General features: G+C 33.5%; 2 protein-coding genes across 2 annotated transcripts; one reads left to right on the forward strand and one right to left on the reverse strand.

The window, feature by feature from the left end:
* Positions 1-799: 799 nt before the first annotated feature.
* On the forward strand, positions 800-3,416 carry LOC105135523 (probable receptor-like protein kinase At1g67000). The gene is made up of 3 exons (XM_011040428.1): positions 800-1,615; positions 1,755-1,811; positions 1,902-3,416. The coding sequence occupies exons 1-3, from the start codon at positions 943-945 to the stop codon at positions 3,014-3,016; spliced, it is 1,845 nt and encodes a 614-aa protein (XP_011038730.1). The 5' UTR covers positions 800-942; the 3' UTR covers positions 3,017-3,416.
* A 15,931-nt stretch (positions 3,417-19,347) lies between these two features.
* LOC105135524 (Zinc finger C-x8-C-x5-C-x3-H type family protein) lies at positions 19,348-23,080 on the reverse strand. The gene is made up of 3 exons (XM_011040429.1): positions 22,018-23,080; positions 20,764-21,083; positions 19,348-19,852 (listed from the first exon to the last, which is right to left on the reverse strand). Exons 1-3 carry the CDS (start codon positions 22,465-22,467, stop codon positions 19,792-19,794), a joined length of 831 nt encoding a protein of 276 aa, XP_011038731.1. The 5' UTR covers positions 22,468-23,080; the 3' UTR covers positions 19,348-19,791.
* Positions 23,081-23,954: the final 874 nt, after the last annotated feature.

A 23,954-nucleotide genomic window follows, 5' to 3' on the forward strand; every position in this document is an offset into this window, starting at 1 on the left:
GGAAATCCAGTTTCCTCCCTATAATCTATGATTACTCGGTGTGGCCTTGTTTTCTAAAAAAATCATTTTTAAAATCATTTTTTTATTATTTTATTTTTTTTATATAATGAGTTAAAAAATAAATTTTAAAAAATATTATTATAATATATTTTCAAATTAAAAAAAAAATACTTCATAAAACAATTGAAAGATTAATGTACAACACTATCTATATCCATAGTCCACTTGCCCAACATAAAGCTAGGCAGTAGAAAAGTAGAAACCAGCACGAAATGCTCCCCGCATCTTAATTTCCTTTTCTTTTGATTCATTGATCCACGAATCTAATAATCTGTAAAGAATCCGAATTGGGTTCTAGCTGAAATTCGAAAGAAAAAGAAAAAAATAACCCATGTCTCACTTTTTTTTTTTTACTTCAGTCCTCTTGTTCCTATTTTATGGCCTGTTGCTTATTCTTTGCAATTACAGATATGGCAATAAAATTCTCGTACGAATAATAAAAGTATTCTCAATCACTTGGTTTATGAATTAACCATGATTAGTGCTGGTTAAACCAACATATCATTACCTTGATATTTTTTAAAAGATTATTCATAAAAATTTTAATATTTTAAAAATAATTTATTTAGTGTACGCAAGGGTTTTTTATTTTTTAAATTTAAAAAATAATTATTTTATCTACAGTGCATGTCACTAATCTAATTTAAACTCTATTGGTTTACGTGAAGTAAAATTCACTTTCGACGTGCGGATCATTGTGCATCATTTAGCCATTGACTATTGAATTGAATCGATGACCCCTTGATAAACGTAACCAGTCAAGTTCCTTGCTGATTTCTCAAAACAAAAAAAAATTGCTGCAAAAGTGCTATCATATCCTAGCCCCGTCCTCTCTCTCAATTTATTATCAAGATCTACGTCTTTCCCGTAGAAAAAGAAACCATGATCAGAAGGCAGGAGTCACCGGTACCCTCAACTACCCTGTTTTCTGTGCTAATCTTTATACTCTCAACTGAAGTTGAAGCAAGATTCATCCCACACGGTTGCTCCCGTTCTTCATGTGGAGACATCGAAATCATCGACTACCCCTTTCGCCTAAAGACCGATCCACCTGGCTGTGGTGAAACAGTTTTTCAACTTTCTTGCGAGAACAACAAGACCATATTAGAATTCCACTCAGGGAAGTATTATGTTAAGCAAATTTCCTACGATGATAACAGACTCCGCGTTGTTGATTTTAACTTAGCTAGTGGTAGCTGCATCCTTCCTTACAAATCAGTGTCGGTTGATGAGGTTATAGATGATCATCACTATAGATTAGTCTCTACCACTTATACAAGTTTTATCAAGTGTTCAAGTAATTTGAGTGATCAAGCTTATAGACTACTTCCTTGTTTGAGTGGAAACGGGTCTAGTTTTTATGTTAGTTATGATAACTACATAATCTCTAATCTCCGAGGACCTTGCTCGTTCATTTCAAGAGTTCCTACAGTTTATCAGACTGTCTTGTTTCCTTCCTTTGACAGTATCTTGCAATTGATGCAAGCAGGGTTTGATCTTGAATGGTCTATTGAGTGCTGGGATTCATCATTTAGCTATGATTGTTACAAATCAGGTCAGTCAAATCCTGACAATCTTCTCTTCTTTCTTTATCTGCTTTAATTAACATTATTTTGTTTTGAAGATTCTTGCTGATCATTTATTCAATGATGTTGGAAAATGCTTAACTTTTCATTGCTTATGTGCCTGTGCAGGTAATTATCTCCCCCCTTGGTTTGCAGCTTTCTCGATGACTTGGAACGTTTTGTCAGGTATATCTTTCTCATTGGAACTCCTAATACTCTATGAGCTTATTGTTGTATTGGTTCTCTCAAAATTAAAAAAATTCAATTTGATTCCAGCAATATATCTAGTTGGAAGATTCATCCTCGCTCCGATAGGTATATTTGGATTCCTTATTCACAAGTATATGAAAACAAAGAAGGCGATTGACAACGAGCAGAGATTTCTGCACCGTCAGCAACACTCGATGCCAAGGAGGTACTCTTACTCTGACATTATTGCAATTACAAACAACTTTGAAAATAAATTAGGCCAAGGTGGATTTGGGACTGTATATAAAGGACAACTTCGTGATGGGTTTTCAGTTGCTGTTAAAATGCTTGACAATCCCAAATGCAACGATGAAGACTTCATTAATGAAGTCTCCATAATTGGTAGAATTCATCAAGTCAATATAGTATGGCTGATGGGATTTTGTTCTGAGGGGTGTCACCGAGCTCTTATCTTTGAATACATGGCTAATGGATCTCTTGATAAGCTTTTATTTTCAAGTGAAGCAGAACGTCATCTAGTTAGCTGGGAGAAACTCCTTCAAATAGCCTTAGGGACAGCTAGAGGGATCGAGCATCTTCATGGGGGATGCAATATATGTATTCTTCATTCAGATATTAAGCCTCAGAATGTCCTGCTAGATAATAATTTCATCCCAAAAGTTTCAGATTTTGGCCTCTCAAAATTTTATCCCAAGGAAAAGGATTTTGTGTCCGTTAGTACTACCAGAGGAACTATAGGGTACATCGCTCCTGAAATGATTTCCAGGAACCTTGGAGCTGTTTCTTGCAAATCAGATGTTTATAGTTTTGGGATGTTATTATTGGAAATGGCTGGAAGAAGAAGGAACTCTAGTTCAAAGGGAAATTGTTCGAGTGAAGTATATTTCCTGTCATGGGTTTATGACCATCTGATTGAGAGGGCAGATTTACAGCTTGAAAATGTTACTGAAATTGAGGCTGCTATACCAAGAAAGCTGTGTCTGGTTGGGTTGTGGTGCATCCAAAAGGCAGCATCAGATCGTCCATCAATGACCAAAGTTGTGGAAATGCTTGAAGCCAATGTCGATGATCTGCAATTACCTCCCAATGCCTTATCGTTTCCTCAATCTATTTCCAAAGAACCTCAATCAGATTCTTCAACAGAATTGCTAATATCTGACACAGTGGAAAAAAGCTTGTAGAATGACATTGATTACAAGAAAAATAAAATTACAGGAAGAAAAGAAAGAAATTGACAGAAGTTATGATGTCGAAACGGTCGGCAGAGAAAATAGCTCAGCTTATATGTTGGACTGTTTCTTTGTATAGTTGCATTAGTTACATGTCACAGACTCTCTGCCCAGTACTCATATGTTAACACCGAGCTTTAGTGAGGTAGAGTAGAGTTCAGGAAATTGTTATATGATCGTAGAAAACAGATGTATATGTTATGGCTTAATTCTGAAAAACAAAAAACAGGCTAGTGTTCGGATTAACCATGCTCCTGCCTGCTGCCAGTACCCTATGTTTGTTTCGGTACTCTATAGCTTTTCTGCCAACCATTCGTAAAATTGCTGCTGTGTGCTTTATAGCTTTTCTACCGGGCAAACTTCATCGCCATGTGTTTCCCTGATTTATCAAGCCTATCAACAATTGCGTGTTAAGCTGAAAGCTTAATTGTCAATGAATTGGATCGCCTAGACAGCTGATTGTGATTGAATAATAATAATCGACGTCTCTGTCTTCCTGGCTTTAGTTATCGTTTTAGTTTCAAGACCTGCTCTTTTCATATTTATTATGCCATTCAACCTCTACGCCCATTTTTTCTTAAAGCAGTTTCCCAAGTAAACGAGCTTGATTTTTTATTTTTCTTTTATGGCTTCCCTTATTGCAACCATAGCCATTCAGCTAGCTACACATTACATGCTCTGCAGAAAGAAACAATATAATAGCATCTGTTCTTCATCTTCCCTTGATCGCTTATACTCCATAATTTGTCTTTATTTTTTGATGAAGAGAGGTGATTTGAAGTCCCCCCTTTTTTTACTGTGAAGATGACAATTTGGCGTCTTTCATCTTATTTATCTACATATTTGAAGTATTTGAGCGCTCGCCCACGCTGTAGCCCTCTTTTTCTCCAATCTGCATTACTCGGATATCTGACTTTGAGTAGTAATGGCGTCCAGGGCATGTTAATGTTAATGATATCTATTATAACATTTAAATTGTAGGTCTTTAAGAAGTTCTAAAATCATTCTAATAGTTTTTTTCTTTTCGGGAATGAAAACATTTTTTTCTTCAACCATATAAAATTTTAAATACTATTTTAAAAGGTACTTTTTTAATCAAAATATACGTTTTTTTGTAAAAAACCCTTTTAGGGTTTTTCAACAAACACGTATTTACTTTTTAGTAAAATAATAATAATTTTATTTATACATTTTAAAAAGGTCCATAAGAAGTACATTTTCAACCAAAATTAGTGATTTTTAAACAAAATCTTTTAAATTTTTAATAAATTAAAATAAGTTTTTGTATTTATCTTTTCAATAAGACAAATAATTCAATTAATAATTTCAATGAATTGAATATATTTTCCTATAATTTCTCCATAAATATACATTTTCTACCAAAATAAGTGTTTTTTTTTTATTCAAAGCAATCATTTCAAGGTTTTCTCAACAAGTAATTGTTTAATTTTAATAAATAAAAGTTATTTTCATTTATACTTTTTAATAAAATACATCATTATGTTAATGGTCTTAATTCATTTAGTATAAACTTCTCTCCACAAAAAATATCTTGTCATCCAAAATATGTGTATTTTTAAACGACCTTTGTAAAGTTTTCACAATAAATAAGTGTTTAATTTTTAATAAATATGAACTCGTTTAACATAAAGCATGCCATAATTTTTTTATAACTTCTCCATAAATCTATATAATTTTTTTGAATATGAACACTTACATGAATAATTATTACAAATAATCTTATTAAAAGATATAAAAGCAATTTGATGGAATATTATTTAACATACTTACATATAAAATCAAGTATTTTAACATGAATGGTGGATGGGTTTTCGATTAATTAATATTTTTATAAATTAGAAAATAGAAAAAAGGATATTTAATTAATTCATGGAAGAAAAAGTTAATAGAGTTGTGACGGAGAAGCCGTGCCAATAGCCACTACGTAGATTCACATGCAAACAAGCTTGGGCTTTGCCTCGGAGTTTAACTGGGCTTACTTCATCCAATCTTCCAAGCCCAATTAGCAAGTCTAAAAAAACCCATCAAGCTGTGCAACTAATTGTCTGGTTGGATGGTGAGCTCTCATCTCTCCAAAAGTCTCCCCTTTTGAGTCGACTGATATAAAAAAGAACAAGAGAAATGGACTTCACTATTTACCATCGCTGATGAGTAAAATTAAAGTTCAAAAAACTTGAGCCATTAGTATTAAATTTTTTTTCAAAAAACTTGAGCCATTAGTATTAAAAAAAATTTACATATTGAAAAATAAAAGATATTTTTGAATTAATTTATTCGTTAAATAACACTATTTTTTTAAAATAAGGATATATATAAAATGTGTGTCTTTAAAATTTGAAAATTCAATATTCTCAACTCGTTTATTATTAATGTCTTTTTTTATTTTTCTTACAAGCAAATTATATCGTGCCTAGAGATCTAATAGCAAAGCTTCCACCAATAGGGAAAGAAAGCACAAGTTCCTTCAGATTTCCTTGTCTGGATCATGAAATGGACCTTGGAAATTACCTTTCTGCGGCAATTATTGCTTACAAAATCAACAATAATTAATTCTAAAATCTTTTAAGCACTTAAGAAAAAATTGTTCCATGCTTAAACTACTATTCCTTGATCTCATCAATTAATTATTGAGCTCCAAATGTGTGCTTGCTTTGACTTGATCATTTGGATATCACGAAGTAATGACAAAACATCTCAGCAAGGGATATAGCGGAACCAAGAAATGATTCTGATGCGCTTTTACTGAAGAAAAAGATACAGCTCATACAGTAGGACTTCTTTTTATATGATCACTCGAAAAGATAAAATTTCCCCTTTTTGGATTCATTATTGCTTTGGCAAGGCTTTTCTTTTCTTTTCTTTTCTTTAAAGGAGGAAATTCAGGCGTACTCAAGTGCTTGTATCTTCAAACATATTTCTGCTTTTTATGTCAGTGCTCGTTGATAAATTAAATGGTAAAGACAACATTATGACATTCAATCTCTCAAGAAGACTTGAAGCTAAATCGTGGCTTCTTTGACATGTGTGTTAAGTACCATCATGGAGTTTTAATGCTTACACCAGAAGTCATTTCTTTCTTTTTTGGATCATAAAGAACTGAAAGCTGGCTAATGCACCTAAAAATGACCTTAAATATCGACAGGACTCCATTCACAATATTTCCCCAGCTTTTCTGCAATTTTGTGCTTTCTAACCACAGTGTTTGTAATCTTGTAGGGACCAGACTTAAAACTCACACTAAACTGATATAGCATGTTGTCTGCTAGTTCTAAACAGGAAGGAAATCTAAAACTCCACTTAAATACCAAGGTAAATAGAGTTTGACGAGATAGTGTGAACATGTGGCTTCTCTCCCCTAAAAGAGTTCGAGTGCCCATTCGGGCATGCCTATCAGCTCATTAAATTCTTTTGATCTATTAAAACAAAAAAAATACTCGTAATTCTTCAACTGACTTGCCAGCCGCGGCGTGAAAACTACGATGCCGTGTTGTGAAGTTGGAAGGGACCGTCCGAACGGCAATTCTATTTATCTAATATTTCTTAGAACTCAAAATTCAATGCATGTTGCTTTATCGGTGAAAGATCATAATTAAAGCGATCATCAAGCAAACACAGAAAAGCAATAAAGTAAAAAAAAATAATACTTGGAATTTCACCCAAGTCTCTGGCTGGTGCAGATCAATAATCAAAGCAAGACAGAGATGCTTGGGGAGAAATATAATTAAACAACAAAAAAAAGTAGCAAACCAAAGTCTTTCTCTTATCCCCAATACATAGCGAAGCAAATAGTACATGATAGGTGTAAGTGATGCATGCCCAGCAGCATTACCAACATTTCCATCCAGGCCTCTAGCTAATTCAAGACCAGACTATCAAGACTCACCTCAACAAGCTAGCTACCTTGTATGCATCTCTTACATCCCATGTCTAATATAACATAAATTAACAAGAAAAAGGAAAAGAAACAAAAAGGAACAACCAGAGGCGAAGACGTAATAAACACAGAGCATAAGGTAAAACAAGGAATATAATGAAAAATAAAAGACCTAAAGTTAAGGTAAATCGGACCGCTACCCTCAATTCCCCGCCATGCAATCATGCACTCTCCCAATTCTGCCCTTTACTAGGCTAGAAACTCAGGAGAGTGCAATTGCAAAGCCTTGTTTGTGTGTTCTTTTGCCATCTGTTCACCCATATTTACAAAAGAACTCTTCTACTCCTTGATGCCACCACGACCACCCACCACCTCCTTTGTAGCCACCACCATAGATGGCGGACTCCTTCCGGTTACCACCGACCATGATTGACATAATTACCAAGTAGCTAGAATGAATGAATATCCAAGCTTAAATGTGGGCAAAAGCTTAGTGCTAGCTAGCTACTAGCAAAAGAAAGTCTAGAACGAGTGTGGATAAAAGACATGAGTGACATGATGGGTCATATATAAAGGCGAGATTGTAGCTTTTGGTCCAATGTGAGTGGCGCTTTTTAATTTTGTTTCCTGATAGAATGTGATTTTATTTTGCTTGTTTCTTTCCCTTTCTTCTTCTTCTTCCTGTTTTTTTTTTTTAATGTATAAAAAAAAGGTTATGATGAACGACTGGTCTAAACTTATTAAGGGCATGTTTGTGGGGGGATGCAAATAACTCCACTAACTCGATTTCCAAGGCTCTTGGAGTTTTCATATTATTCTCATGGAGGAGAAAAAAATTGATATTGATGGGGTTTATTTGTCTGTGCATGTGATCGTGGCTCCGTTCCACTGCATTTTTAATTATAGAATGGCATGGCTAGTCACTTAGCTCAAGAAAAAAGTAGTCTTCATTGCCAACTTTTTAGTTTAAGTAACTTATTACTGAGAGCTGGGTGGATGTGGTTTATGCTGTTTTTCATGACCACTTTTAAATTTATGGTTAGTCATTACCTAGAAAAATGTGCATGAAAATTGGACGCAGACAAATGAGAAAAATAAGAAAATATATATTCAACTATTATGTGCCTGCTCGCTTGAAACTTGGGCGGTGCAATATAGCAGGATGATTGAGTAATGAAGTACTGTTCATCAGTTCATGAAAAGCACGATGCAGGTTGAACTTGTGTTTTTGCTTTTTTTATTATTTTTTTTTACATGCAGGTTGAACTTGTGTTTTTGCTTTTTCTGCCAGGGAAAATGAAATCTCAATATTAATTCATAATCCTAGGCTTATTCCATATAAACACATTATGAAGAAAATAATTAATATTTACTATTGCTTCCTGTTGCTAGTTTAATTTGCCCGACCTTGAACAAGATCGTGACCAGAGTTATTAGTTATTTATGATTTTGACTTTCAACTTTAGTTATAAGTTTGGGTTGGTCTCTTCGATAACTATTCATGTCATTGAGGCACAATTTTTTTGCATAGATGCTTGTTTAAAATAGTTGTGTCCAATCATTAAGTTAGTGTTCAAATAAGAGTATTTGATGCACTGATTATTTTCGCATATGTGGTGTAATTAAGAAGCTGGAACTCTTAATTAATCAATTAATTATGTGAATATAAATTAGCTAGGGCTTAGCGTTCGACTGTATATATGTGCATGCAGTATGAAACAACATCGAAAGAAACTTGCTAAGACAGCCGTGAGAGTCACAAAATCAAGAGAATAAATAACCCTTAATTAACCCTAGCTAAATAAATCATGTTTTTACATTTAGTCCATGCAAGGCATCAATATTATACATATTATAATCTTGATATAATTATTATAGCCTAAATCACCTATAACAAAAATGAGACGCGACCGGCCGATGGATAATTGTGCATGTTTTTTAATTTCTTTGATGAATTGTACACGCGTATGTTTAGACGATTGATCCATACTTGATCAATATATATAAGCCCTCGTTGAATTTCAATGTCGTAATAGCTACAAATATATCTATAACAAGACAGTACCTTCACTGGGTTCATGCACTATTTCTATATTCCACGTTAATATATGGTTATACGTGTGTTTAATTATTTGGCACTCATCCAAGTCCTTGTTGTGCATGACTTCACAATCCATCATATCGTCAAGGGATCATTTTGATTTCCTTGATATTTCAAGAAACGAAAACAATTTTAATGGAGGATGGAAAAACAATTTGAAAAGCAATTTTTCTTAACAGTATTTAAAAACTAAAAGAAATTAAACAAAAGGCGAAGAAAGAGATGTATATAACACTTTGTGAAAATGAAGTGGGGGGGGTGTAACCTTAAATTTGAAGAAATAATGGCACGAGTAGTTTGTCTAGTCTTTTGGGCAGGACAGATATACTCACTAGCTCGACATGGAGGAGACACACTACTTTTTAGTTTGATAGTGGAAGAAGCAAATGGGTATAGAAAGTTTGAGTCACTCAATCACTTTACTATAGATTTTGTCCATGACATGAAAAACAAAAGAGCAAAGATATAAAGCTTAATTGTAAGTCAGCGGTGAGATTCGCCTTTAATCACCTTTTTCTATCCACTCTAATTTTCAAAAATTGTGTTGATAATGAGATAGATGTCCAATTTGTAGAAAAGTTAAACCCTCTCTGTTCTTTCATATTGTATTTATTTTAAATAGAGATATTTACAGCATTATAGCAGCTTACTGCTATACATGGGATTATAGATACACAAATTAGAATAAAAGCGAATCATAAAGATATAATTAATCACATTATTATGAAGAGAGGATTACGGAGATACAATCACTGCACCAATGAAGAAAGGACTATGGCATGGTCGTTAAGGACTTGGGATTAAAGGATTTGTTTTTTTTGTGGTCTTAGATTGGCATGGTCGTTAAGGACTTGGGATTAAGGGATTTGCTTTTTTTGTGGTCTTAGATTTGAGTCCTTGATTGCTCATATGATGACCACTGGAGGCTTACATGGTCGTTAACTTCAAGACCCGTGAAATTAATCGTGGTGCGCGCAAGCTAACTCGGACACCCACGTTAATCTAAAAAAAAAAAAACTATAGCAAAGAAAATCATGGAATATTATAACATCATTATAGAGAGCATATCTCCTCCCATCTCCCCTTAACCTCAAGGCAAGATTGGACCCAAGAAGAGCTTGCTATGGAATTGGTTTTGTGAACATATTAGCGGTTTCATTAAAAAATGAGAACTACTAGCTACTTTATAAAGAATATTTATATTTTTTGAATTAAAAAAAAACAATAATATTTCTCTATATATATCTCCATTAAAATCTTTATAGCATATTTTCATAAAAAATCTTTAACGAAATTTTTGTATTTCTAAATATATCTCCATAAAAATCTTCAATCATGTCTTTATATCTTTAAATTTTCTCTATAAAAATTTTCACAAGAAAATCTTTATATCTCCAAACATATTTTCAATGTCTTTGAAAGGATTAGCAATCACTTGTCTTTAAAAAGATCAATCATCGTTCTCCCCAAACTTTAACAAAAGCCATTCGTAGGCATAGCTTAAAAGTTGCGAGCATTCTTCTCTCACGCAGACTTAACCACGATAATATTTTCACTCAGATATAGAGGTAACATCGGTACAAATCAAGTCTCCGTCCCCCACTTTCGCTTATTAAATCTTTCAAAAGGCTTCGGGTAAAACTAATGTACCAAATATATATATTTCGTGTGATTTGAAAACAACTGAGTTATAACACTGAATTGTTAGAGCTAGATTATGTACAACTTAGTTATTTTAGTGTTGTATGTTGAAAGGACTGGTTATAAAACCATGTTTCGTATTAGTGTAGAATCTTCAGTATTCTTCTTTCAGAGATCATATGTTCATGGTAAGGTAATAATGAAAATGACTTCGTGGAGGTGCTCCCCCTACTATTAACAAAAAAAATAAAATAGAAGGGGATTTTAATGTACCATTTTTTATAAAATACTATTTATTTAATTAAATAGTATTTTTTTATTTCAATTATATTTTTCAACATTAAATTTATTAAGAATTAAATCTTATAACTTTTATAATTTATTTTTATGAGGTTATTCAAGTCTTATAACTTGAACCATGAGTTTAACAGTTTACTTGAGTTTTTTTTCTCTTTTTTTATAAATTCTTTTCTCAAATTCATCCTTTAATTTTAGTTTGATTGAGAATTAAACTTTATAATTTATTTTAATTTACTTTATATGATGTTATGCACATTTCATGACTCGGGGCACGGATTTGACTGGTTAACTCAAGTTGATTCAAGTTTTTTTATATTTTTTTAATTGAGTCATTTTCCAATCTCATATTTTAATATTGGGTTGATTAGAAGTTGAACTTCATAATTTATTTTAATTTTTTTTCTATTGTGTTATCTCGGTTTTACGACCTAACTCACGGATTTATCATGTTAACTCGAGTTGACTATAATTATTTTTTATTCCTTTTTTTAATTGATTTTTTTTTAATTTCATCATTTAAAATTGAGTTTATTGAAAATTAAGTTTTATAATTTATTTTGGTTTACTTTCTACAAGGCTATTATGGTCATATAACCTGGTATCCTAATTGACTGATTAATCCAGGTTGATTTAAATTGATCCAATATATTTTCATCCTAATATTTATTAAAAAAAATTATTTTAAAAATTTATTATAAATTAAATTATATTTTTACTAATTATCTTTGACTTCGTCAAATTAAATAAGTTAGATTAGATCAGCATAATTTAATTTTTTTCTATTAAAAAAATTAACAATGCGAAAATATTTTTCCACATTAAAAAAATGATCCAGCGCCATAATAGCACGTGCCAATGTTCCTGTGCAATACAACATGGGCGAGTTGAATCTTGGCCGTCCATTGTACAGATGATTAAAGTGGTATAAACACCGTGTTTTACGTCACGATGATGCCATTTATTCGTCAATGATGTCAGCTACTTTTCCACTGGTTCTTGTATTCAAATTAAATCGAAATAGGAGTAAATGGAAGGATGAACCAGGAAAACGAAGATGTTAAGTGCTCCACTGTTCTTTTTTTCCATATTAATTTGCTTCTCAGTACTTTGCAAATAATAGACTTTTTTTCTTTTCCAAATATGGGAAAGCATTTGATTTTTAATTTTTAATTTTGATGTTTATTAAAAAATAATATAAATTATATTATATAATTTTAATTAACGGCTTAAATTTTTTAATTGATAATATTAGAATTTTAATAATTAAATAATTATAAATTTAAATTTTATTATTTTTATTTATTTGATAAAAATAAAATATAAAATAATATAAACTTATACAAGTTTTAATTTGAGGAGATATGTTAAAGAATAATATAAATTATATTTTAAAATCTTATTTAATAATTTAAATTTTTAAGTTCTTTAGCAATGTTAATTCAATAAAATCTTATTCTTATTTGATAAATTAAAACAACACAATTCATAATGTTTCATGCAACAATAAAAAAAAAACTCAAACTATATATAAAAACAATATATATTTTTTATTAGTGAACTCTACAAAAATGGTGGAAAATTTAATTCCATAGTCATAGCATCTGGAGTTCTTAATTTTGCATGAATGATTGCTATTGTAATCATTTTTCAATTGAGTCTCGGAGGTGGATGATCACCTCTTCGGTTTACACTTTTCTTGTGATAATTCAACTTTATTTAGTACCTTTTAATTTTCTTTTTAAAAATAACAAGCTAAGCTGTTAAACGCGTTAAAACACTATTTTATTATATAATTTGATGTCCTGCTTCCTGGTTATTGAAAATCTTGAGCATCCAACTTGTATCGAAGACGTTTTCTCTTCAACTAAAGCTGCCCAGGGTAACTTTATCCAGCTTCGAGAAGTGAGCAAACCCAACGTGTCGAACATGCCATGGTATTAAATAAATTAATCGAGGCCAACCAAGGCTTTAAAATTGTCAGTATATTCGGAGTTATATCCTTAGCTTTTACATAACATAGAACACGTTATCTATGAAAGCTCTTCATGAATTAAATCCATTTAAAATGCATTAAATATTTTCTCTCAATGACGTCGAGCCTTTCCTGCACAGAAAAAACTTGGTGAGCCACAATTTCTCAGAAATTCCTGGAAACGCGTGTACAAATTGCATAAACCCCGTACGCGGGCGCGCAAGTGGGAATGGCGAGACACCAGCCCACGGGCTAGTTTAAAAGGGATCAATCATTTGATACTCGACGGCCTCAGTTACGGCTCAATGTCCCATTAGAAATCCAAAAGGAGTAATGTGTTTTTTCGCTGTCTAGCAATTGGTGGACAAAGAGCGGCGCGTGAGGCCTCGAAAGTTTGTTTCACGCAAGAACAATAGCTTTTACCAATACTGGGGAAAAAAAATACAAAATTGGACAAAAAAGGAATTAAATGCGAGTACACGCATGCCGCCTCCTCGACTATTAGCATTGGATCCCGTATGGATGGTGTTTCTTTAAGAAAGAAAGATCCTTTACTGTGGCTAGTGGGGTTTGGTGTGAAAGTGGAGAAGAAAATGAGGGCCATGTGATTTGTATTTGGATAAAGGCCCCGTGATATCTCTTTTGACAAGATCTGTAAGAGCTAAGTAAGATTATATTATATGATCTTATCATATGGTAATATCATTTGCAATAGATTCAAAAACAATTGGCTAATCTTTCTTGTGTTCATCGAGGGTCCCTTCTATTCCTCTTCCTTTCCCTTGTCTGTGGGTGATTTGCATGGACCATTTTTTGGTGATATCTGCTCTCTTGATTGGTTATTCCACTTGTATTATTGACTTCAGTGAGGTTAATGAGGCCGAATTAATAAACTATGTGTTTTGGGCTTACAGTCCAATTACGGCAACGGCTTTAATTAATTTAAAATCTAATACAGAGCCCAGTGCCGCGTTCCACTCACTCTGTGGAAACAATGTCTTGTTTTCGGAAATACATTGATCATGTTTGACAATTATTTTCAACAAATTCCGTCATAAAGAGAGCATTTTATGGCGAAATAAAGGGTATTAAATAATCTATATGGTAAAAAAGAAAAGAAAAGTCATGTCCAGGATGACATGGATTTTGCCTATTTTTCTCGAGAAAGAAAAACTCTAGGGTATTAAATAATCTATATGGTAAAAAAAGAAAGATACTAACGCTAAATAAAATGGATTTTGCCTATTTTTCTCGTGAAAGAAAAACTCAATACTAACGCTAATCAACCAGTCAAAAAGATAAAAAAAAAATGTAATGAATATTATTTCCAAACGTGACGAGTAATGGCCCTCTATTTCGTAAAAAGCAGGGGCCTCGTGTTAAATGGAGGAAGAAAAAATGGCTTTCAAGGTGGAAGATGACTCATGATCACTCGTCCGGGCAAACAAGTCAAAAAGCTAGCAGCATATTTCCTTCGTTGACCTAAGTGAGCATGAAAGCTAATTACCATGGAATTCCTCCGAAAGGCACAGAGATGGATAAGCTTCAAGGCGCAAGTCGATAATAAGTTAAGCTCCAATAATAATTTTATGTCACTCAATAATAAGGTTTTTGGACTGTTATGCAAGACTTTTTATATTAAGTTTTCGCTCAAGAAACTCTGACAAAATGTCGAATATGTTTGTTTTCTTGCTTGAGGGTGGGGGACCTGATATGATAATCACAACCATTAATAGCAACAGTAATGTTTATGATTTTTTTGCTTTTGCTTTTAATTCAAAACGTGTTTCTCGTAAATGATTTACGATAAAAAAAAGTTAAAATATTTATAAAAAAAATATTTGATAAAATAACTCAAAATATCTGTTGGAGAAAAAATATAGTATAAGTGATAATTAATAAATTAGAAGTTAAAATTTTTAATTTTTTATTAAGTAAAAAGTTTGACTGGATCATGTAACACATTCTTTATTTAAGCAAAAAATTATTCTTAACCACAAATACTTATATATTTTTACATATAATATAATTTTTTTTATTAAGTTCCATACTAAATAAATATTATAAATTAATGGATATATAGTAAAATGAAAATGCTGAAAATAAGTTAGGAGTTAGAATAATATTTCTAAGAAAATGAGTTGATGATAAGTGCATTTATAGGGGGGAAACAAGAAGCTCAGGATATAATTGATGGATAATGCATTTAGATGAGAAAAGGACTAATTAAAATATATATTGCATGCTAAATAAATAAGGGTTTTCAAAGAATAAAAATCAATTCAATACTTATGTAATAGGAGATGAGGTGCTGGAAGTGAGACTTATTTAATCATGCCTGGTAGAGTGTTTTATTTATATTTGTGCTTAATGGCAGGAGATGAATGAAATCAAATATTTTATTCGTGCTTATAATGTATTTCTTTTGCATGTTTCTATACATTTTTTTCACACATCTTTTTAAATATACATATATACTCTCCCCACTCAATAAAAAATATTTTAGTTTCAAGTAAGAACATAAAAACTAATCCGTGTACCGTATTTATATCTAAAATTTGAAATAACGTACAAAAATATTTTTCTATTATGTTTGTTAATAATAATAATTTTTTTGTAAGAAAATTAATGATAATAATAGTTAAAGTACAGAAATGGTCATATAATAACTTTTGTGCACATAAATCACACAAGAAAATAGTTTGTTATAAGATTAACAAGAATAAAAGGAAGAATATTTTTAAAAAGTTAAAAAAAAAGACCAGACAACATTTTCAATAGAAAAAGATGAAGATCTTCTATAAAATATCTCAAGAAACTTGAATGTCGTGTTTAGAATGAGAGAAGTAAAGCGAGGACATATTTGGCCAATCACTGTGATCATGCATCTGTAGAAGTCCTGGACCTAAGCATTCTTTATAAATAGTTAAAATTCATTGAAACTCGACTGATATAACTTAATTGATTATATTTTAAGTTAGTATTTTAAAAATTATTAATTTAAATTTTATAAATTTTAAAGTTATTAAAAATTTATATAATCATTAATTTTAAAATTTATAAAATTAATTAAAATAAATATAAAATAATCTGGATATTCATATTAATAAAAAGAAACATTCAGTGGATGCACATGTTCTGGCTCAACTAAAACTTGATTTGCGGCCATGTCGTAAGCTCATACTGGCCCTGCCGAGATCCTCTCAACCTCTAGCCATTTAAATTCTATGGTTCTGCCAAATTTCAAATTTATTTTATCAAATTTTCAATTCCTCGCCCCCCCTTGCAATTTGGTTGCTCATTATTTTGGCCTGGAAACTTTCATTTGTTCCCATCTTATTATAATAATCTACCACTTAAATCTCAAAGGAAGATGTAAATTTAATTCTGATTTCATCGCTCAAATATAAATTTAATTCACAGTTAAATCTGGGAAAGAGAAGCCATTTTCCCCCCCGTTTACATAAGAGAAGGGTGATGGCCTTTCAATGAGAGTGGACAATGAAACTTATGGAAGTTTACCGGGAAACATAAGGAAATTTCAAAAGATAGGAGTAGACAGAGATTACAATATCACCCGATCTTATATATATATCTTAAATACATGATTCAATTACTCCTAAGTTTTCAATTACCGAACAAATGGTTTGATGGCGCGTGGAGGTCAATATAATTTCCATTTTTTTGATATTAACCTCTGTGATTTTAAAATAGCCATCGTTCTCTCAAGTTTTGCTTGTATTTTCATTGAAGTTTTATTAAGTAGCCTATTTGTTTTTGAATTTTAAAAATATATTTTAAAAATTTAAATTTTTTGTTTTAAATTAATATATTTTTAGTATTTTAAAATCATGATATCGTATAAAAAATAAAAAAATATTATTTTAATATATTTTTAAATACAAAATACTTTAATAAAAAAATCACATCATAACAAAAATGGAATGAAGGATTAACATGGATCCAAATACACTTCTTCGAACCACTGGATTCAAAATAACAGAAATCTTGTCCATTTGTATTGAAGTTTATGGTTTCCCAATGTTGCCTTGTCCCCATGCAGTCTGGGGCTGTAGTTATGGAGATTCACTTTCCACTCTCATTCAAATTCTTAGGGGCAAAAAAATTACTTTTCGTCTGTAATTATAACCTACTCAACATAAAGACAAAAGCATACTTGAATCTCCATTTACTCCCCGCAATCACCTGTTTCCTGTTCGAGCTGAAGCATGCCCTAGTCCCCAACCTCAAAATCAAGGCATGCACTATCATCTGACCTCTCCTATCTTCACCCGCAAATCTATAGCAAGGGAGTACTTACAAAAATCACCTTCAAATTCCCACCGATCGAGAAGTATTATTTGTTTAAGTCATCTTAAGTCCCACTTTAGCTAGCTATATATTATATTCTTCATCTAAATGAAGAAGAAAAAAAGAAAGAGAGATCGGAGAGGGAAAAAGAATACTGAAACAAAAGAACCAACCCCTATATTAAGACATACCAGATAGAATAGAAAAGAAGAACAGACCTGCAGAGTTTAGTACACAACTGAGAGAAGGAAACAGGGAGAGGGAGGAAGCTGAGGAAATCATTGGCATGGGTGGGGTCGGCAAGAAAACTGTTTTTCCATGAGCAATACAATACCAGAGAGTTCAAAAATCTTATTTTCTTGCGAACCAACCCATGTCCAGAAACTTCCTCGACCTCCATCTCTTTCCCTCTTCTCTGATCCATCCATCTGATTCCATCTCTTTCTCTCGTGGGGGATGGGGGTGTTAAATGGGCTAGTTATTGACCAGGGATAAGAGAGGAGCCTATCCACCCATTAATCATATCCACCCATTAATTTCCAGGTAGGTGGAGCTGGCCATGTGACTTTAACAACATGTATAATATATCAAAACGTCCGCTTCCTTCCACTTTCCTTTTGTCTTTTCCCCTAGGTTAAGGCAAAGGGGAACCTGTTTTATTTTTATTTTTTCTAACTCCGTGAGAAAACATAGATTAATAACATAATTTAAATAGGTGGGCTTTGGCCTTTTTGATCTACCATGCAGAAGAAGGAAGATTGCAAGCTAACGTGGGAATTAGCCCTTTTAACTCCTTTATGCGTGAAGTTTGGATGCCCTGTGGGTTTGATGCTAACAGTCTAGTCAGGGTTAAGGTTTCATCTTAAGTGGACCAATGATTTAATTATCTTATATTTCAGTTATATATGGGTAATAAATTAAATATTATTCCTTATTATCTGAGGTTGTTGAGATCAATTTAATGTTACTAGAATGGTGTGCGCTGTGCTAAATATTTTTTTGATGTAAAAAATATTTTAAAAAATCCAAGAATTTAAAAAAGTTAGTTAGATTTTTTTTTTGTTGACTATGCAAATCATTTAATTATGTTAACAAACAAAATGAACTAAATATTTGTTTAATCTTCAATTTCATTCCTGAATTTATAATTCTTTTATATTAATAAAATTTAATTTAATTTTACCAAACCTAACATCAATCAAGCACGAAATATTCCTCCAATGCTATAAGGTCAACACTCGTAATTTATTTTAGAAAAAATTTAATGTTTTGCAACACTTCATGACCGCCTTTAACTGTTAGCAGTATATATATTTCTCAAGTTTAAGCTTTCCCTAGAATAGAAGCGTGCATCATCTGGCTCAAAAAAAGATGGCAATTACCTATTCTGAATCAATATTGGCAATTTTTTTTGTTTGATTTATCTTCCTCGTTTGCTTTGCATAGAAGAAACAATGGTCTCCCAATAAACTGGCCTTTCCCTTGCATGTCACCGACATTACTTCTCAACCTCCACCAGTTGCACAAAAAAGTTGCTGAAATTCTTGAGAGAAGCAAAGTTACCTTGTTACTCAAAGGTATCTGGTTTGCCAACATGGATATGTTGGTGACAAATGATCGATCCTGCAAATGTGCACGACAACAGCAACAAACTTTTGGAATTATCCCAAACGATCCGACCGAGTCCAAGCAGTTCGATATTCTGGGAAACATACTTTTCAACATAGATTTTAAGGAATGGACTTGCCATGGAAGAATCACCCATGCACCTGCGGTTTCGCAAATTCTACATGAAGGTCCTGCTTGATAATGTAAATAAAGGCCTCATACCATTCCTTGAACAGCTGGACAAAGTTTGGTGGTCGATTTGCAAGATTCATTTAAGAGACATATATATGATGCTGCTTGTACAATAGCTACTGGATATAACCCTAGCAATACTCTCCGTTAATTTTCTAGAAAATCCATTCGTAGGGGGCATAGGTGATGCTGGAGAAGCAATGCTCTCAAGGCACATATTGCCAGGAAGATTATGGAAGTTGCAACGATGGTTAGGGATTGGGAATGAGAAGAAACTAGGACTTTCCAAGTAAACTGTACATACATCGAATTGTAGCAAAATATATATATGTTGGCCAAGAGAGAAGAACCGAATACAAGAGCCACGACAAAGAAAGATGAAGAGAGTAGCTTGACTCATTACGATGTTTTTCCTGACTGAACATGAAGTTTTTGAAACAAAACACTCTGATGAAGTTGTGAGAGACAGTATTATTGGTTTCAAGTTTGCAGCATGTGAGACAACCTGTGTAACTCTCTCTTGGTTCTTCTTGCTTCTTTCAAAGAACCCGCAAGTTGGAATTAAAATCAGGGAAGAGCTTGTCAATAATTTTCCAGTGAGCTGGTTTATCTCGATGCTGCTTTGTGTGAAGTGCCAAGGTTATACTCGCCAATCCCCTTCCAGTGAGCTGGTTTATCTCGATGCTGCTTTGTGTTAAGTGCCAAGGTTATACTCGCCAATCCCCTTCCAGCATAGGACCCTTGTCAAACGTTAACCTGATATCCTCCCTGGCGGTCACCATGTAAATCCAAATATTAGAATTATTATATCTGGTTTGTCTGGGCTAGTATCAAAAGAAGATGACCTAAGGGGGAACAGTAAGTTATGTATGTATGTATCTATCTTCGCGTGTGTATAAATACTCATGAACTACTCCAGTGTGATCCAATGTCTGATATTTGAGCCTTTCATTGTGTATGATTTGGTTCAAACTTTTTGAGCATTACCGGTAATAATATAAACCCAAACCAACCTTAATCAAGAAGTTGCATCACACTGTAAATTAATAGAATCATAGCATTCCCATACCAAAACTCAAATTTTAATTTCAGTTTGCAATCCTTGGAATTCTGTTCTCATCTGAAAATGTGAAAAAAGACTAAGGAGCCAAACCAAAGTTCATCATAAGCAAAGTCACACGAAGAACATATATTACATTTATGATTTACCACGGCTAAATGATGACGAGGAAATGAGAGAATGAAAGCAGTAATTGTGAACGATTACTCCAATCAGAAATTACTTCCTTTTCCAAGAATCAAAAAGCATCATTAAAACTAGTTGCTTAGTTTGAAATCAAAGTGGAACGTATATAATAATAAGAGCATTATTGCATTAACAATAAAAAAGAAAAGAATAAGAGAAATATTCTCTTTCAGCCCCTTCCTGTCTACTAGTATTATTGCATTAACATTATTGCATTACCTTCTGGGCACAAAATCACTCGCAACTGTTTTTCTACCTCATCATATCTACTAGTAATTATTTTTAGCTTACACATGTCCAGTTTGAACTGATATATATTTAAACTTTACCAGATTAAAAGTATTATTGTTATTTGCCACTCTCTTAACAAGATTACAAACGTCTCTCTACATTTAACCCAATAATACTTCTCTCATCAACATCATTATTTTACCTGTCAGGCTTGATTTCCCTGGGCTTGATGTGGCTAAGGAACCTGTCCTGCTCAGTGAGGGCATGGCGGAAGTGACAGCGATGGCCATAAGGACAGATACCACCAGCAAGGACCATTTTGCAGACCTCAGTCTTGTAGCGAGGGTGACGGATGACTGGGCGGAGCTCCTCAATTCCATGAGCAAACTGGCAATGGTTGCCGTATAGGCAAGCCCCTGTCTCCTGCCACTTGTTGCACAACTCTGTTTTGAACATGCCTTGGTTATACACTTCCAGCTCAAGTGGCTCCTCCTGTTTCTTGTCTCTACGCACATAAACTTTCTGTTGTAATATCATCATCATGCAACTTGAGTTAAAAGATCGTGCAAGTTGTTAATGACAACACAGAATTACAGAGAATTCCATTTAAATGCACGCTTGCTAATATGAAAGCAATGGACTCTTATGATGACAAATTATGATTTATCAGATTCCAAGCCATAAACTTTTGAGCATACTCTCAATCTCATCACCAAGACTGCGCTATGATAACTAATGAGGTCTTCTTTCAAATATGTGGAGCCCGAGCAGTCACATACCGTGCCACTCCTATTAAAAATACACTTTCAAATACCCGTAAGCATTTGGTTGAAATCTGAAAGCAATCTCTACCTCCATTTCTTTTTCAACCATCCACAGTATGAAATGGCTCCTCGCCTCTGAAATGTACTAACTACTAACCATTTCCTTCTCTTGCGTGCCAAAAAAGGGGTGGATTATTGTGTTATGGTGGGTTCATCACACGGGAGCCAACCAATTGCACTTAATCTCTACGCTAGCTCCCACACCTTTACCCATCTCACAATGGATTTCATAAGCCTTTTCACGAATGATGATCTATATCTCCCACCAGGCTATTTCCATTTCATTTCAAGCCCAACTCAAGATTTATAGAAACAAAATAAGTACTAGCATTGAAGCCCAACATCCAATTAGCCACATCAACTCATCGAGATTTTGACACTCAAATGTTCTTGATATCATTATGCTAAATTACATCAATGGATTCACTCTCCCATTTTCATCTCACCAGATGACACGTGTCCTAATAAATCTATAAATTATTTCCGAAAAAAAAGTTAATTGCAAAGAAGCAAATTAATTAAAGAAAACTATTTGAAAAAAAAAAAGAGCAAAAAGAATGCAGCGAACAATCGCTAGACGATATTAATCATAGTCGACTAGACAGATCTAATAAGGAATAATTAGTAATTACCGCGGTGTTGAGTGGAGTTGGTGTTCTCGGCCGAGTGATGGCCCTAGTCACGCTAGCACTAGCCGCCTGCTCCTGGTTCCTCTTCGAGTAGCTATTAGACCTCACTGAAATACTCTTAGGCAGCGAAATCCTCTCCCGTTCATCGCCCCCTGCCTCCATGACGCTCGTCGGACTTTCATCCTCTTCGCACATGTCATGACCTCCACCTCCTCCGCTGCTGATGTTGCACAAATTGTGGAAACCAATATCAATGTCAAACGGCGTCCTTGCAGAGTCGTTGTAGTGTTTATGGAGTGAGGCTTGGATAAGGACGCTGAGTTGATTGTTGAGCTCGCGATTGATAGATCGAAGATCGGCGTTGTCCTGGCGGAGACACTCCATTTCGACGGTTACTTCACGGAGGCGCGCGAGGCAGAGTGCGCTTCGGTTTATTAGGTCCTGGTGTCGCATTATGAAGCGAGAGCTGTCTATGGAGTGGGAGGCTTGAGAGGGGGAAGATATCGGTGTTGTAAGCGACGTCGTTTAGACGGTAGTCCCGGAACTTTGTTGCGGTGGTGGTGGCGATTTAGCTGTTTAAAGTGGAGGAGGTGGCTTTTTGTGTTTCCTTTCTGAATGAATTGCCTCTCTCTATATAAATATAAAACTCTCGTTGAGAAATATTCCCAGTTTTAATTAGAAATTAAACACGAAGAAATTTTTAAAAATTATACTCAATTGAAATTACTACTACTATTTCTATTATTTCCTACTATAATTCTTCACCAATAGAACTTAATCAAGCATCAACGAAAAACAGGGCAGGTGGAAATTTCTGCGATACTATCATGACCGAAATCCACAAAACAAAAGAACATGATACTATTAATAATCATAGAAGAAGAAGAAAGAATCACAGAAACTTGTTATTCAAGAAACGAAAATCATCAATAACGAAACATGCTTAAACAATGATCAGAAAATTAATAAAAAGAAATGCGAATCTGAACGGGGGAGAGAAGGGAGGAGAGAAGCACCCGGATGAAGAGCGATAGAAAGGAGGGTTTTATTTTATATAGAGAGAAGATTGGAGGGAAAGAGAGGATGCAAATTTCTTTCTTAAAATCGTTACCCATCCAACAAACATTCCTTTCTTTCTAACAGAATTTTCCTGGATTTTTACCATTTTGCCATCGGAAAAGGAGGGCTCTCCTTGTAATTTCTCAAGGGTGTTTTAGTTATTTCAACTTAAATTAAGCTCCCTTCGGTTGCTCCTTTACCAGTATACTTGTCGAACATAATTATATCTTTATCTTCTGTTTGATTATTTTATTTTATTTTTATTTTGAGTTTCTCTGTCTCTTGATTTTATTAAACAAAATATTCTAAACACTACCCGATGGACCACCCTCAGTAGCCTCTCTGATTTTTAGGGTGGGTCCACCCATCAAGCAAGAAAGGTGGCAAACTAAAGGGCTAATTCGTAAGTTGCAACATAATCTGATAACCATAAAATCAAATTTTGTGTTTTTATTTTCATGATTTTGAGTTTGGTTACAGTGTAACCAAAAGGTGATTTAAACAGCTAACTTAAGATAGCAAGCAGGTGCCGTTGCGGTTAGAGATGGCATTCGATTACAAGATCGCTTGGTTTCGAAGTTAATGGAGGAAGGGGTGGCGCGATGCTGCAGCGAATTCAGCTTGTCTAGTCAAGAACATGGATTGAGACACATGCCCTGCGCCATACAGGCAGACGGGGGAAAAAAAACATCATGTTTTTTTTTTAAGTTAAAAGAAGACCTTGCTTCTTCATCACAACAATAATTACCTCTTTTATCCACTAATCCATCAAAATCTAATGCAAAATCAAAACGGTTGGTATATATATAAAATCCCAAAGCTATCCCACAAACTTCCACAAGTGAAAGTTGGGAGGTTGGAACCCTCCTTGTTAATGTCGT

The sequence above is a fragment of the Populus euphratica genome, unplaced genomic scaffold (assembly GCF_000495115.2).
Source record: "Populus euphratica unplaced genomic scaffold, PopEup_1.0 scaffold123.1, whole genome shotgun sequence".
Lineage (NCBI taxonomy): Eukaryota > Viridiplantae > Streptophyta > Magnoliopsida > Malpighiales > Salicaceae > Populus > Populus euphratica.